The following is a 17604-nucleotide window of genomic DNA, read 5'->3' on the forward strand; positions in this document are numbered from 1 at the left end:
TTTTCTGCATTTAAACTGCTTTTGCTTTCAAGAAAATGAATGAACAGTGAGATGAATAACAGACTGGTAGAAATTGAAGTGCAGCAGAACAGAAACAACACTGATTGTGATGAAGACAAGTCAGAATGAGGGTGCATCTGGGTGCACAGCTCAGCAGGCCAGCAGCGTGGCCCCTGCCTGGCCCAGTGCCATGGGCACGGGGGAAAGGATCGAATGGGAATCGCTGTCTTCTTACATCCCTGGGCCTGTGGTACTTACGATTATGGTACCTGCTTTGCTTCCACACCCATTCCCAATTCCAGCCATTTATGCATTAGATGTGGGGAAGAGCATATAACAACATAAATGAGTTGTCCTAGATGCTATGGTGGGACAAATTAAATGCCTGGCTGTCATGTTTCATGAGACATGTAACATGCAGTTCTAGCTGAACATATAGAATAGGTTGGTTTCTTGTATCACTGCCCTAATGCTACTTTAACTTCACAGTGTAGTATAATTTTGGAGGATGTTGACTGATTGCTGTTTACCCTCTTGGTTGATTAAGAACTTCCAAAGAACATATTTAATGTGTGCCCTGTGTGTTGTTCTGCATAATGTACAGTAAACATGTGTTGTACACATGATGACAACATGTCAGAGCTGTGATCGCATAGACTGGGCAGAATTGTGCAACTTCTGTCAGCTGCAATTTGAGTTCACTCTGAAAATCTTCATCATCAATCATTCATTTGTTGTTAATTAAATCAGCTCTTGGAACGATTGTGTTGGAGTCACCAGGGCCAGCTTCATTTCAAGTAAAAGTAATTAAAAGCACTACTTCTGTTTGCATGAGTGAAGATAAGCAATGTGAATTGGTGTGATAAGTATATATATACTGACTGCTATTATCTCTTCTGTTCTAGGTATTATGTGTCATTGTGCTAACAACAATCCTAGGATGTATATTTGGGCTGAAACCTAGCTGTACAAGAGATGGTAAGTAATGAAGAATGCTAATATAAGTAGCTGAGTTTCTTTAGATATAAAAGGTTCACCTTGCATTCATTCGGTACACAGGATCCACTATTGGTTCTGCCCTTTTTCCCATTTATGAAACTTTCCATTTGTCATAAAATTTCTGTAACAATCTTGTCACAATACACATTATGAATGCAAATGATAAAGTTTTTATTAGGCCTGTCACCCAGTAAAGGAAATCTTAGTTAATTAAATGAGGGATTCAATCAGATAGGTGCACTTGTGGGAATGAGTACAATGAGTCCTGCTAGAGCAATGAGGCTTCCCCCCCCTTGCTCTGTGCCCCCAAGTTGGCTCGGGGGGTTGGAAGAACCTCCAGGATCACACAGAGGTAGGGGAGGAGAGCTTGTTCCATCGGGCAAGCAGAAATGCTTGCATTTATGGAACAATCATAATTGCATGACATTAAATTCCACTCAAAGGCAAGTGAAAGTCAGACAGCCATCCTATAAAGTCCCTTTCCACAAAGCCCATGTACAGTGACTAATCCATTGTGTTTATAGCTGTGGCTCTCATGTTGGTTATGTTTCATGCAAAGGCTTCCACATTGTTTTGCCAATGGTACACTTAACATACTGCAGAAAAGGCAAACATACCAACTTGCATTGTATGCTAAATGAGCTGTTTGAGGAATTGCATGGGTAGAAATATTTATGTGTGTCACATGAAGGAGACGTTTTAGTCAGCAGATTTAACAATTTTCCTACTTTTAGGCCAGTGTAGAGCCCAAGGACATCATTTGAGCTCTGCTTTCAGTTGTGGATTATCACTGGTAGAAATGGCATATTCTGTTGCTTCTGCACAGATCCATTGAGATAAGTTTTCTGGTGAGGAAGAAAAATTAATGGGGCTAATCAAAATAGCAGTATTGCTGCACAATCTCTATTAGTTGCAGGGGAAGCCTGTTGGCTCATCCCTGCCCCTGCCCCTCATCGCCATCCATGCACAATTCCCACAGTACTTTTTGTTAGACTAAGAATTAGTGAAGGGGATCTATTTTTTCATGCAAATTTACTTCTGGGCCCATGATGAAATCTTAATTAATGTAGTATCAATGTTCAATTGCTAACATCAAGTAAATATGAAACATTTCAGTCAAAACCTGCAAAGGCCGTTGCTATGAGAGAACATTTGGAAGTTGCCGCTGTGACAAAGAATGTGTTAAACTTGGAAACTGCTGTTTAGATTTCCAAGAAGCCTGTATAGAACCGGGTAAGCATCACTTTTTTGTATAAAATTTGTTCCCGTTCTTGAAGCAGCTTAGCATGTGGGTGAGCTGGGAGACGTGAACCAGCTGCTGTCCTGTTACAGCTGTCCCACTGCCATTTCAAACCATCATAGTCTGATTAAAACACTCTGCATTTTTCCTAAACAAAATGCTGCTTCTAAGACTACAGCGGTTATTGCTGCTGTTCCATGAAAGTGCTTAGACATTTTAGAAAATGACAGAGCCTTCTGCAGGCAAAACAACTCAATTGCTGCATACAAGGACCAGGTCAGATGTCCCTGTATATTGCTGGTCCCTCAGACTATCTAAAGATTAGTGGTACAGGGAATGAACTGGAAGGTAGGAGCGGTAGATGGGGAAGAAAGGTGTGCTCAGTTCTCTCTCCTACCTGCTACTTCCCCCCTTAAGTCCTCTCTTCTGAGCTATTTCTCACCACCTGTGGTTCCCATATATGTTTTTGAAATGGCTGGGGCATTTCTGAAATGGCTGAACAGGTTTCAGGCAAGCATCTGGCTTCTGCTTTCTCCCTTCAAAACATGCCTCCCCACTGCCAGCTCATCTGATGTTTCCAGAAATTTGCCACCCAATGCCTAGCTCGGCCCTAATACTTGACTCACAGAAAACACTATACGGTGGTACCTCGGTTTAAGAACAGCCCTGTTTAAGAACTATTCGGTTTATGAACTCCGGAAGTAGTATCCCAGTTTGCAAACTTTACTTCAGTCTAAGAATGGAATCTGAATGGTGGAAGGGCACCGGCAGCGGGAAGCCTCATTAGGGAAAGTGGTGCCTCGGTTTCAGAACAGTTTCAGTTTAAGAACAGACTTCCGAAATGGATTAAGTTTGTAAACCGAGGTACTACTGTATCCTATTAATGTCATGCCTTCTTCCCACCATGAAATCCTATGGGTCATGACTACTTTGCTAAGTTTCACCTAGCAGTTCTGTGAAAGTCAGTGAGGATGCATGAAAACTAATACAAATTTAATGGGGTTTTTTTTGTATTTTGTTTTTACTGATAATTCAGACTGATGCCAGATCAGCAAGGTGTAGTGGTTTTGTTCTCAGCATGAATAGGAAGTTGTATCCTGACTTAAAGGGAACTAAACCATAAAGGCCATGTTTCAGGAATTTAGAATTGTATGGATATCAGGCCTGGCATAGGAAACGCCAAAGCCACAATGACTTTCCTGTTCCAGAGCTCCTCTTTCTTTCTTTCTTTCTTTCTTTCTTTCTTTCTTTCTTTCTTTCTTTCTTTCTTTCTTTTTGAAGCAGCACTCTGCTAATCCAGGAATTACAGTGATGCAATGTCAGGGGCATTGTGGAGAACTAAAATAGCACCCCTGGCACTCCTCTGCAGGAGTCAGCTGCACCATTCTGGGGCTCTTTGTTTTTCTCCTTCTTGGTGCTCCATTGAGTGCTGGGAACAAGTAAAAGAAGTAAGGCTCTGGGGAGCCCAGAGTAGTACAAAGAGTGGTGCTTCTCTGTTGACTGCTTCCACTGTAGCTGCCTGCCTGCTCAAAGTAACATGAGTTGCTGTACTGCACAGTTGCTTCCTGCTGATAGTTCTGCCATCCCCATCTTGCCCAGAGGAATGCAGGCAGTGGCTCTTCTAAGCTGCAAGGTGGATAGGCAAAGAGGAAGCATCTTCTGGGCAAGGAGTGGAGAAGATGAGTAGGGAGGAGCTGCTGTCTGTGTTAGTGAGCTGCCTGTGCTGGCAATGGAAGAAAAGCATGATTGCCTTGTACTGCTCTGGGTTCCGCAGCCCCATATTGTTTTCTTTCTTTCCTGATAGTCAGTGGAGGGCTGGAAGTCAAATGAAAACAAATTAAACAGGCTGCAGGAGTCAGAATAGCATAGAAGGTGGCACTCTTCTTTTGGCGTTGGTTGCCCACCAATGGTAGCCGAGGTGGTGACTTCTACTACTTTTTACCCAGGCCCCCATCTGCTAGTTGAGGCTGCTAGGGATTAGGGGGGGGGGAAATCATAGACATGGAGGTTTCCATAGGAGGCACCTTGCCAACAACCCCCAAACCTGGAGTTAGACATATGGAGAAGATATTAAAATGACTAGCTTTTATAAAGGCAACATCTACAAAAGTGCCAGCAAAGAAACGACGGCTCCTTTGATTTGTACCCATATAATTGCATTCAGATATCCTTCTACACAATACCCAGCTCAGCCATAATTAACTAAAAGTGGGGCGGGTTCCATGCATTTGCAGCTCATATATGGAACTGTACCAAATTTCGGTGTGGGGAGAAGAATCGGCCAGAGTACCTCTGCTCCTGTTCAGAAGACTGTGTGGAAAATAACAACTGCTGTGTCAATTATTACTCAGTGTGTGAAGGTAAAATATTATGTTTGTTTTATCACTGACTGGTTAAAAGCTGTGAAAGGGAAGTATTGGACTGGGTTACTTGTTCTATTTGGTCAAGGTATAGATAGCTGCTTTGATTTGAATAATCTAAGGAAACCTATCCTTGGCTGAGATCCAAAGAGCTACTGTTGCCATACTTGGAGTTGTCAAGCACATAGACACTTTATGGGGGAAAACAACAACAACTCTTATGTCAGGTAGCCTGTGCTTGAAAAACAATAAGTAAGTGTGGCAGATTATGCCCAGTATTCAGAAGATCCAGGCAGGCTCCATCTGGTTCTTGCTGATCTAGGGCTGCCACAGTCTCCACAACAGCATTCTGGCAATCTTAGGAATTGCCCAAAGGATTTGGGCACATTCTGTTGGGCTTTGTCTTCTCTCCTTCAAAAATGGGTTTGCTATTTGGCATTGGAGGCAGCCGCTCAAGAATCACAATCCCACCAGTTAAGTGTAGCTGAAGAATCCTTTTAATCTTGATTCCCCACCAGGACCAGACTAGATGTAATTGGGCCAACCAAATAATTTTGTCACTCACAGGTCTCCACCGTTCACAGATAGAACAGGGACTTTTGATGAAGCATTTGATTTTCACCTCAAATGGGGAGCATGGGTGGCGGCGGATGAACTTTCCACCATCCCTAGCCTTCTGTCATGTGTTTCATTGTTTCAGCCACTTTTCATGGTCTGACTCACCAGCAGTAGCTGCATTGGGCTAAGAGAAAAATGGCTTGAGCAGCAAAGTTTGAAGGTGCAGCATGGGAATGGGCATAAGTCCCAAGACTGCTCCTATAGCTAATAATAATAATAATAATAATAATAATAATAATAATAATAAATAATATGGGAAGCAGCAGCCACTTTGAAGATTACAGCTTATTATCTCGGGGGCGGGGGGTTAAAAAGAAATGCTGTCAATATTCAAAATGATGTTTTCTTAATTGCTGCTATTATAAGTATTTAGGGATGAGATACAAGATGTAGCTTAGATGCACACTCCCACACGATAATTATTTTTGTTTTTAAACTTTTTTAAAAAAGTACTGCGGATCCCATCTTAAATTGCTTTAAATTCCTTTGGGGGGCACTTTTTATGGGATATGGGGACAGCTTCAGTAGCAGATGGGACACCACCACTTCTCCTGACCTCAAGTTGAGCACATCTCTGCTACTTACTAGGAGATAGAGTGGAAGATAGTGGTGAGGTCAGTGCAGTACAAACACACCTGCAGAACCAATCTGACATTCCTGCTGGTGCATTTGTGCCATGCCAAGCTCCCTGTTGCCTGGCCCTTCCTGTCAGCCTCCAGATAAGCAGAAGCAATGTGATGGACCAGTTTTCCCCCTTCACATAATAGAATGCTGCTAACAATTGAATAATATACTGATATCCTTCTTTTTGAAAATAAGGAAGGACAAGCTGGCTTGAAGAAAAATGTGAGGACTTAAATGAACCCCAGTGCCCAGAAGGGTAAGAATCTGTATATCTTTTGCATCTTTCTAAAAAAGAGAGGGTGCTGTGGCACTGTAAATCTTTCTGTAGTGGTTGTGCAGCAACATCTGAAGGTGTCACAGTCTCTCATCCCTGCCATCCTTCCTGACATAAGTTTCTCTCTTCATATATATTACCCTTGGCATTTCTTGGCCCAGATTCATGTTCACTGAGGCTGATGGGATTTGGACATCTGAACAGCCATTAATGAACAGCCACCTATGCTTTAAACCATTCTTCCAGACTGATCCTTTCCTAGTTTTCCAAAAGTTTTTTTAATGAGATTATAAGTATTGAGCTGTTCATCATAAGGCTTGGCCCAGACTGGTTGTATTCAGACTTTCAGTGCTCCAACTAAAATTAGTCATTGCTCCCAGAAGCATAAACACAAATGTTAGTGGTAGAGGCCCAGCTAAAGTTAAGCACATTAATCCCATGGATTCCAGTTGGAATTCTAGTGGGGCAAGTCTCACTTTGTTCAAGGGGACTTATTTCCAAGTAAGTGCATATAGGATTGTTGCCTGAATATATATAACTGAGAGCCAGTGTGGTGTAGTGGTTAAGAGCGGCAGTCACATAATCTGGGGAACCGGGTTCGTGTCTCCGCTCCTCCACATGCAGCTGCTGGGTGACCTTGGGCCAGTCACACTTCTGTGAAGTCTCTCAGCCCCACTCACCTCACAGAGTGTTTGTTGTGGGGGAGGAAGGGAAAGGAGGTTGTTAGCCGCTTTGAGACTCCTGAAGGGGAGTGAAAGGCGGGATATCAAATCCAAACTCTTCTTCTTCTTCTAACTTGGACTGGATCTTACCTACTGAGAATCAAAAGAGCAGCCGAGAAGGAAACAGTATCACATTTGGAGCTGTTTTGCCCTTCTAGGCATATAATGTTGGCCAGTTTAAATGATATAGCCAGTTAAAATAAATATTCAATGAATTCCCATCTCACTCTTCATCCCAAATGAGCCCAGGGTGGCAAACATAAAAAAGTCAAAACAATACAATTTAAAGCAAAACAAAATATATTTAAAACAATTTAAAGACCAACTGAAACATTTCAAAACAATTTTTAAAATATCTAAAAATATTTAAAAATATTTAGAATATCTAAGAACATTTAAAAGTAATCACAAACCCTCACAGTTGCTAATTTTCAAAGTTGCCATGGCTAGTGTTTTTCAGCCATCAAATGTATTTCCTATTTATCTCCTATTTACAAGTCTGGTGGCAGGTGCATGCATGTTCTCAGTGACAGCAGCTAACCCAAGTCCCTCTTTTTCTTGAATGGAGAATCCTGGTGTTTTGTCTGGATACATTCTCAATGTTTGTGAACATTGTAAACAAGGCAAAGCTATCAATCTTCTTGGACATAACAGTCTCTTATATGAGGCAAACTGATTGACATATGACCAAAGGGAAACAGTTTGGATGAGTAGCGTACTATATTTAACTTGAGGTTTTTCTTGCCAATGCCAAACCAGACGACAATTTGCAAAAAGAAACAAGTTACTTCCCAACCTGTTATTTTAAATTGGCTAGACATTTCATTCAGTTAAAAAATTGGCACTAAGCATTGATTTGAAGTTCTTACGCTGCCTGAGGAATATAACTTAAAAAGATTTCATATATATAGTAAACTAACACTTCAAGCTTAGCCACTTTTCTCAGAAGTCCTACTAATTTCAGTGGAACATTAAAACAACCTTGCTGATCAGACCAAAGGACCATCTTGTCCAGCCTCCTTTTCTCCCAGTGGCCAACCAGGTGTCTCTGGGTTGTCCGTAAGCAGGACATAAGCCCAGTACTCCCCTCCCATTTGTGATTCCCAGCAGCTAGTATTCAAGACACTCCACTTCTGGCACCATAGCTATCATGGTTGGTAGCCATTGATGAATCTTACCTCCCATCAAATGTGCTTCAGAGAGCAGCCTTACCATGATAAAATCTGCTGCTATTTAAATGTTTCGTTGACTATAAAATAAACTCTAGTATGGAACAAAGAGCATGTGTGTGGAGGTGCTATCCAACTTGCAAAAGAGAAAAGGAATGATGGCTAAAAACTAAACAGAAGACAATCAGCTGCCTGCTGAAAAGTAAATGCACAACATTCTTATAGAAATATGAGAATTCTGGGTACTTAACCCCAATCCCAAGGATATTCTCTCAGCCTTTGTTTGTGTTTTGTGCCCATTTTTTTGAGATGACAGGTTTAGAACAGATTTTGTGAAGCTCAGATGATACATCCGCTCATAAGAAAAGTACAGAACTCCTTTCACACTTTCTTCAGAAAGCGTTGGTACATTTCATCACTACATTTGACTTAGAGAGGTGGATCATCAAGCCAAATCCACTGCTAGCAGCAGAAAACCTGCCTGAAGCATGTCTATCTTATTAAACGCTCCTCTCCAAAAGAGGGTACTTTGGTATATAGTGAATACCTAGGTAAACTTAAAAGATCACCCAACTATTTTAGGTAAATGTGTCAAGTCCATCAAAACTAATGCAATCTTTTATTTTTGCATCCTGTTCTTACAGATCCCCAGTGATTGAGATTCTTTTAATTAATTAGCTTAACCAGTGCCCAACCAGTTCTGCAGGTTTCCCAGACATTTTTCCTAAATCTTTCAGGCTCCAGTCTCAGCTCATTACAGTACCTCTTATATAAACATCAAGTGATTGCCATTCTCTTTAATGACAACCCTTTAGGAATGCGATTCCCCATCACCACTCCTCACTGTCCCTCCATAAATGTGATTGTATTGTAATCTTAAGGTTTTACAGGGACTGATTTCTATATGAATGTATTTTTTTTACTAGTTAGTAATTGCAATATTTATTACTTCTAATGATAACCCTAGTTTAAATTATATGCTTTTACATATCATTTCCAGTGCATTATATTATATTTGGATATATTTATTAAATTATAATTAACAATATGTTATTGTTCTATATTTATTTGACTTCTGTGCCTTGTGGGTACCATTCTTTCTAAAATGTGGAAACTAACTTGATGAAGCAAATAAATTGAAAGGACTCATTGTAGTTACCAAGGAGATACTGTAAATGAACTTTCCAGCATATTTATTGCACTAGAGTTGCCTTTGGCTAGGCTCATGGCAACATTTTTTGAAGCCCCTTATGCAGCATATGTCATTATGCTCCTTGCTATGTGTTCAGTGCTTTCCCCCCCTAGATCAGGCATCAGCAAACCTTTTCAGCAGGGGGCTATCCCTCAAACCTTGGGGGAGGGGGGCTGGACTATATTTTGAAAAACAAAACAAAAATGAATTCCTATGCCCCACAAATAACCCACAGATGCATTTTAAATTAGAGCACACATTTTTTGTCATTGTAAAACACCAGGCCTCACAAATAACCCAGAAATGCATTTTAAATAAAAGGACACATTCTACTCATGTAAAAACATGCTGATTCCTGGACTGTCTGCCGGATTTAGAAGATGATTGGGCTGGACCCGGCCCCCGGGCCTTAGTTTGCCTACCCATGGTCTAGATGTTCAGTCTTTGCACACAATGAAAAAGGGTTTGGAAGTATAGCTTGAATTTATCTAAATGTGTGGCTTTTAAAAATTAGAATTGGTGAGATTGGTGCCTGTTAACCCTATTCAGGTGTCAAACAAATTGTGGAGCAGGTGACTGAGGGCTGCTGGCGCCTGCCCTCACCTTTGCATCTCTGCCGGCCTTTCAAAGGATCCTAGATCACAGGGAAGCATAAGCATATAGAGTGGCTCCCCTCTTCAGACTTTCCCTTCAATCTGTAGACAGCAGGGACATGATGGCATGTGTGGGGTCATTGGGTGTGGTCCCGCTCTCTTATTTATGAGCACATGGGGGAGAGCACCCAAAGGGGCGTAAAGAGTACTTGGAGAAAGAGTGAACAGCTAATAAATTCTTGCCTTTAACTGTCTCATTTCTAATTGCTCAGGTTTTCAAAACCTCCACTGCTGTTGTTTTCATTGGATGGATTCAGAGCTGAGTATTTGCACACATGGGGTAGACTTCTTCCTGTTATTAACAAATTACGTGAGTAGCTTCTCTGTCTGAGCCACAGCATGTTGATCTATTAAGAATGTAATAATAAATCTAAACAGTACTTTCCCCTTGAACATGTTGTCTGCTCTCATGAGCTTCTCACACTTCCCGTAAACTCATTTTGACCCAAATGAGGGTGGCAGTTTTATAGCGGCTGATGAGTCAAAAGACAAGAGAGACTTTGATGAAGCCAAGCTTGGATTCTATGAAGGGCAGGCATGATTAAACAACTGTTACTGTGGCTGGACAGCGATCATTTTGAAAGTGACCACAGTTCAAAACATGGAAAAATTTGGCGAGACAAGACTCTTGGACTCTGAAGGAGTTAGTATTGGGGATGAGGGCAGAAGAATATTAAAAATAGAATATAGTCAGCAAGAATTTCAGTTGACTTGATTTTTTTTTTAAAAAATAAAGCAGCAACTCACACAACAAATGCAACACATGGTTTATTTATTTGAATTTCAAGCTGGGAGAGTTGGGGGGGGGGGGAGAGAGACAAGACAACCCCTGCTTTTCCCTCTAGCCACCTATACCTCCTGTAAATCTGCTCCAGAAGGGTGGCTGGGAATCTCCAGAATACAAAGGAGGTAGCAAGAGGGGAAGAGTAATTGGTGGAAACCACTGCCAGCCCCTGACCTCCAGCGGGGGCTTCTGCCAGATTGAAGTGAACCAAACAAGCCTGTTTTAAAGCTGTTATAGGTAAAGCCTATGATTTTAGTCCAGAAAGTCCTGTATGTAAACAGAAGGCAGTTTTGCTCACCTAAATTGTTCCTGTTGACTTCTCTTCCTGTTCCCCTCTATCTGTCCACCCTGCTTTAGTGTCTGTGTCCTATCTCATCAGGAGCAGTGGGTGTTTTTGTTTTGCGGTGTGTGTGTGTGTGTGTGTGTGTGTGTGTGTGTTATAGAGAGTTGCAGTGGGGAGATGGAAACCCCATTGTGCATGAAAGCTCCATCACATCATTATGCTTGTGCTTGCATATCTCTAGATCATATCCATTATGCATACTGGTGTATAGCACTGCAAGAGCAAAGTCTATGCAGTGGTATGCAGCATACTGAGAAAACAATGGAGCATTGATTGACTATATAAAAATTCAGGGGGCAGAATTAGCCTGTAACTTAGCAACATAGTAATTCCGTGGCAGTTCTTTGTTTAAATGTTTAGATATCTAAAAAGTTGTAAAGAGAGTGAGAGACAAGTGCTTAGTGGACATGTTTTGGCAACAGCACAGTAGTATTTCTAATTTTACAATAATGTAAGCATTTATGTTGAATTAGCTTGCTAATCAGAACAGGGAACAGGTACAAACACATGCACACAAACCAGTTTCTAGAACAACTTTCTTTTGCTATGTTTATTAGCTACAGCTGTCACATGCTAAGCACAGGCTAAGTTCATTTGGAAGGTGACATGATGTAGCATTGGTCTAAAAACTCTAAAGCAAAAGTATTCAGTATGGTGCCCTCCAGACTCCTGTCATCCCTAACCATGGACTATGCTGCCTAAGGCTGATGGGAGTTGGGAGTCCAATAACACCATGTTGGCCACCCTGTTCTGAACCTTTGAGCCTGTAGCCTCCTATCATTCTGAGACAGAGGGGATGTTGGATACTTTAATTTTGAGATGATTACCAAATATTTTCCGTGAGTTGAATTAAAGAAGCAAAATGTTTGCATGTCTAGTTTCTGAAAATCTCATTTATTTGAATATACAGTAAGGAATGTCCTTGTGGATTTGCCTAGGAGGGTCAGCTGGACTTCTTTCAGGTCTTACCTAATGCTTCCTCATCCTGCTTAATAGTAGTGGGTGGTAGGGTAGCAGCGATTACCTGAAGGGAGAATGGGAGGTACAAGGCTGTGGCGAGGCCAGCACAGGGCGAACACACCAGCAGGAGCTGGTGGCATTGATTCCTCTGCTGGAAGGTCAGGCAAGTGCCATCACCCTGCTCTGCCATCCACTACTGCTCCTTAACCTGAAAAGCCCATAGTGTGAAAAGAGCGTGAGGAGTGGAGGAATAAGGTCATGGGGCCTAATAAAAGCCCAGAAGGACTCCTATCAAGGTGCCATTCGTTTGACCACGAATACCCATTTCAGAGTGGTAATGAATGGCATGTTACTTTAAGAAATGAGATGAGAAGGGCATTCTTTAGAATGTGTTTATGGTAGTATAAGTTCTGGAGATTATTTGTTTTCTTTTTAAGTTAGCACTAGAAACCAAAGACTGTCTCTGTAGATTTCTAAAGATTTAGTTTATTGATCTAGCAATGTAGGGTGGTCATAAACTGAAAACCACAAGAGGCAGAACTCTAAAGTGGAAAACCGTTAGCGTCAAAAGTTCCTATGTTATGTTTACTCTCTTTATGTTTATGAGGGTCAGTTGACGCATTCATATTGCTATGTGGTAGCGATTTGCAATACAAAAACAAATTGCTATACAGTAGTGGTTGTCTGGGAGGAACTCCCCATGGCTCACCCAGACAGTTTATGTGAATATAGTTGCCACTCGCTGTCACTGCAAGCCAGTTGTGCTCCAACCAGCTACCAATCCATAAATGCAGTTGGGGAAATGACCTTTGGTGCAATTGACAATTTTGTCATATTCTTATAGCACTTTGTAAAGTATTTGTATGAAAAAATATATTATCTGTCAATGTGGCGTTGTTAGACAATTCTAATTTTATTTTGCTTCCTACAAAAGGAAAATGTGGAACATACGCTCATGGCATGAGACCAGTGTATCCATCAAAAACATTTCCCAACCATTACAGCATTGTCACGGTAAGAGCATCTTGGGATTCCTACACACACACACAAACTATGGAGGGAGAAAGTGGATTTCATTCTATTTCATTTTCAGTTCATATCATTAGTAAGAGAGCTGTAGTTATGCAAAATTGTACAATATTGCAGTCAGCACGTTTTAAGAGAATTTTGGCTCTCAAGTTCCATTGCTTGTTAATAGTGTAAGGATTCTTCTGGGAAACAGAAGGATAACTGCAGAAAATGCATAATGCAAATGTGTACCTGTGAAATGCCTAGATGCTAATACCAAGGAGGCAGACCAGTTCAGAGAGGTGGGCAGGGGCGGAGGAGGAAGAAATTAGTTGCTTGCCTAAGGCAGAACTTTCATGTTGCTTTGTGCATGATAGCTGACAGAGACTAAAAGGGGTAGTTAATGAATCTTGTTATTCTTTTGCTAATAACTAGCCATTCTCACAGTCTCAGGAAGTGCTTGGTGACTGCTTCCCTCAAATTCAGATTCCTCAGTCAATGCAATTTCTTAAGTAAAACATTAGATCAGTGTCCTGAAAAAAGCAAATTAAGCCTTGTTATCATCTTTTTATCACCTGGATACTAGCAATTACCCCTAAGTAAGACTATAAATGTGGGACGCAGGTGGTGCTGTGGGTTAAAGCCTCAGCGCCTAGGACTTGCCGATCGAAAGGTCGGCGGTTTGAATCCCTGCGGCGGGGTGCGCTCCCGCTGCTCGGTCCCAGCGCCTGCCAACCTAGCAGTTCGAAAGCACCTCCGGGTGCAAGTAGATAAATAGGGACCGCTTACCAGCGGGAAGGTAAACGGCGTTTTCGTGTGCGGCTCTGGCTCGCCAGAGCAGCGATGTCACGCTGGCCACGTGACCCGAAAGTGTCTCCGGACAGTGCTGGCCCCTGGCCTCTTGAGTGAGATGGGCGCACAACCCCAGAGTCTGTCAAGACTGGCCCGTACGGGCAGGGGTACCTTTACCTTTACCTTTAAGACTATAAATCCCAAGCCTGAACATCTGTATGTTGAGAGCTGTGGTAGCAGGGAACTGGAGTCTTAACAACATCTTGGAATCACCATTTTGACTACCCTTTAGAGACTCATAACCATTTAGGGTGCCTTGTTACTGTCAGTACTTTGTGGAAGAGATTCAGTCACATACCAGAGCTTTATATTTGCACAATTAAAGTGGATTAAAGTACCCTGTAATTCTAGTGCAATGAATCCACTTAAAAACAACCACAGATTTTGTGGTTTGGAAAGTGATGGGGTGCATAAACGATTAACAGGAAGGTGTGTAAACCCCCTGCCAACCAAATTAGGAGGAATGCAGGATGAATATTCATTTCCATATAACTGCCCATAAACAGAACAGCTCGAATGCTCAATCAGGACTGGACAAAGCTAACCACCAACTAAGCTTCATGCAAGCAAATTGGGATGAACCTCAATAAAGAGGTTTGCTGGAGGAGCCCTTAGACAAAATCTGGTGAAGCAGAACACTTATGTTTCTAACATTTTACATGTGTGTAATGTGATATCTTTTGGCTAGTTTTTTTAAAGTATATTTTAACCTTTTGTTTGCCAAAAACTCAGTGACTTAAAAATATGAAAGCAGTCCATCCCTTTAAATATCTTCTCCCCACCCCTTGAGTTCATGATGCTAATTGAAATACCATTCCCATCCCAGCCTTTCTTTACCCTCTTTCTTGTTCTGTCTCTCTTGCCTTTCAAATTAACACTGCCTCTTTGTTAATCTTCCCACACTCGTTAAGAGGTGTGTCCTACTAACCTGATGTCCTATGTGAATGGAGAGTATGCCCTACAAGCACCCCAAACTCTGGTGGGGCTGTACATTATAGGGAGAGATTGGTAAAGATAAGCAATATGTCAATTTGGTTGGACCTGCAAGTGTTATTGCTCAAATACAGTCCCTTGTACTCAGATGGTTGGAAGCATAAGCAATGTTGATACATATGCAATGAATTAATCTTATTTTTTCAGGGCTTATACCCAGAATCCCATGGTCTAGTGGATAATAAAATGTACGACCCAAAGAGAAATGCTATCTTCACTCTCAGAAATGTAGAGAAGTTTAATCCACAGTGGTACCAAGGACAGCCAGTAAGTGCTAATTATATTATATTTTACTTATTTCATATCCTGCCCTTCCTGCCAAAAGATATATGTCAATATATTATATAATATATGCTAACAATCCATGAAAGAATTGAAAATGTAAGTATATTTTGCTTTTATTTATCTTTTTTTTTTTAAGGAACCTATTCTAACTGAATATTTATACTATTGCTATATTTATATAGCATCATCAGTGTGCATTGCACTTTTCAGAGCACAAGAGGACAGGTCCCTGCCCCCAAAGAGCTTACAGTCTGAAATTCAGGGCAAGAGAAACAGACAAAAGAGATGGGGGGAGGGAACTGAAGTCAGGATTGAACTATCCAGTTATTTCAATTACACATGTTTGTATTAATTACAATTAATCTTTGGAACTGTGGTTGAAGGTGGGTTTGAAGGAAATTAAGCAAGGTTTTTGCATAAAGGTGCCTTGTGAAGCAGTTCCAGACAGACAGCAAAGCAGTAAGGGCAGAATCATTTCAGGGAACAGGTGATGGAACTGGATAACTGACCGTCAAAAGGAAAGGATATGTCAGTAAAGGTATAAGAGACCAAGGCCATGGAGGGTTTGAAGCTAAAGACTAGAAGTTTATTGATTCCTTATTGGTGCAGCTGTTTCAGTTTCACATGCTTAAGCTTAGTTAGAGGCTGTGTACACAGTCCTGTTTATTCTGCGGTCAGTCCATTCCCACTGCTGCTTTGGCAAGTGGTGGAGAAAGGAGGTTAGTTGCAATCCATTAGGTCCATTAATTTCAGTGTGTCTACTCTGAGTCTAACTTATTTGAATACCACCCCATCTCTATCCTGTTGTTTATTATAACAGACTTTTTTTATATAGTTCCCCGACACCCACACATCAATTGATCTGATTTGAGAGAAAGAACAACTTAGCTGTGTTTTAAGCAGGAAATGTGTGGCTCCATTAGAGAAGAGCATAGAAACTAGAGAGTTGAGCCAACAGCTTCATAGAAAAGGTTGGTCTTTGGGGAAGGATTTAGAGGAAGTAAGAGAGGCGGCATCACACAGGCATTCCAGGAGGCAGTTTTAAGAATACAGGACAGCAAGGGAGAAACAGTGCAGAGGGCTTTGAGGGAGCAGGAGACCTTTGAACATCTGAACTCACTGCAAGTAAAAGTAGACAACACTGAGCCACATGGGTCACTCACCTGACCTGGTAAAACGTATCTCTCCATGTTACTATAAATAGCTTTAAAATAAAGTTCACGAAATTCATCATTACAAAAACTTAATGAATAGCAATTGTCTATCCTTTCATACAGATCTGGTTGACAGCTATGTATCAAGGACTAAAATCTGCCACGTTCTTCTGGCCTGGTTCAGATGTTGCTGTTAATGGAAGTTTTCCAGACATCTATAAAGTATACAATGGGTGAGTCTCTAAGTTGACGAACAACAAATACAAAAACCCCAGAATTTTAAAAAAGTTTTGAAACAGCACATCTTATTTCTTCTACCAATATCACAATAGGAAGAACATATTCCCCAATTCATCAAATAGTCATTTGTTTTTCTTTTGCTTTAACAAGGCAGGCTCATCCAATCCGTCCTTGATTTATGTCTCATCCATGTCTATCTTCCACAGAAATGGCCTTTCACTTGGCCTCTACCCATCTTTTTCTTTAGAACTGCAACTCAGCCATCTTCCCCTCCTCTCTTTATCATCCCCACCAATGAATCCCAGACCAAATGAATTAATACAAAGCAAATAAAAAGGGACGCAGGTGGCACTGTGGTCTAAACCACAGAGCCTAGGGCTTGCTGATTAGTTTGAGCTCCCGTTGTTCACTCCCAGCTCCTATCAACCTAGCAGTTCGAAAGCACATCAAAGTGCAAGTAGATAAATAGGTACCGCTCCGGTGGGAAGGTAAATGGAGTTTCCGTGCACTGCTCTGGTTTCACCAGAAGTGGCTTAGTCATGCTGGCCACATGACCTGGAAGCTGTCTGCAGACAAACATCTGCTCCCTTGGCCTATAGAGCGAGAAGAGCGCCACAACCCCAAAGTCATCTGCGACTGGACCTAACAGTCAGGGGTACCTTTACCTTTACCTTTAAATACTAATAAATAAAGCAGGTACTTCAGTGCAGATACACAAATATTAAAAAATGGTCTGAGGACAACAGAATCCACCTGTACAGATTTAATGGGTAATACCTGGTCACCGTGTTTTGGAGCTGAAGTCTTTTTGTTTTGTTTTGTTTTGTTTTATTATTTAGGTCAGTGTCATATGGAGAAAGAGTAATGACTTTTCTTAAATGGCTACAGTTACCAGAAGAGGAAAGGTAAGCATGACATTTCAAAGCTATACTTGTGCTTAGGACAGTTAGCAAACCAGGACAATGATTAACTTGAATGCTATTTGCCTTGGATCCAGACTGGGCTCTTCCACAAACAGAACAATATTTGACCCTGCGGAGACTCCTGCTGGCAGAAGTGGGAAGGAAGAAATTTTTGCTGCTTTCCTTTTTTCTCCACCATCCTTCTTGCCACCTCCCTCACTGTTTTGGAGGG

General features: G+C 41.4%; 1 protein-coding gene across 1 annotated transcript in view; it reads left to right on the top strand.

The window, feature by feature from the left end:
• The window catches only part of ENPP1 (ectonucleotide pyrophosphatase/phosphodiesterase 1), a 45330-nt gene that overhangs the window by 12794 nt on the left and 14932 nt on the right, over positions 1-17604 (top strand). Inside the window, exons 2-10 of the mRNA XM_083731118.1 lie at positions 906-978; positions 2116-2232; positions 4474-4599; positions 6037-6097; positions 10064-10161; positions 12873-12952; positions 14939-15058; positions 16354-16463; positions 17310-17375. Coding sequence (XP_083587244.1) covers positions 906-978; positions 2116-2232; positions 4474-4599; positions 6037-6097; positions 10064-10161; positions 12873-12952; positions 14939-15058; positions 16354-16463; positions 17310-17375 — 851 coding nt within the window. The remainder of the gene's footprint in view (positions 1-905; positions 979-2115; positions 2233-4473; positions 4600-6036; positions 6098-10063; positions 10162-12872; positions 12953-14938; positions 15059-16353; positions 16464-17309; positions 17376-17604) is intronic.

This window comes from Podarcis gaigeae (assembly GCF_964106915.1).
Source record: "Podarcis gaigeae genome assembly, chromosome: 3".
NCBI lineage: Eukaryota > Metazoa > Chordata > Lepidosauria > Squamata > Lacertidae > Podarcis > Podarcis gaigeae.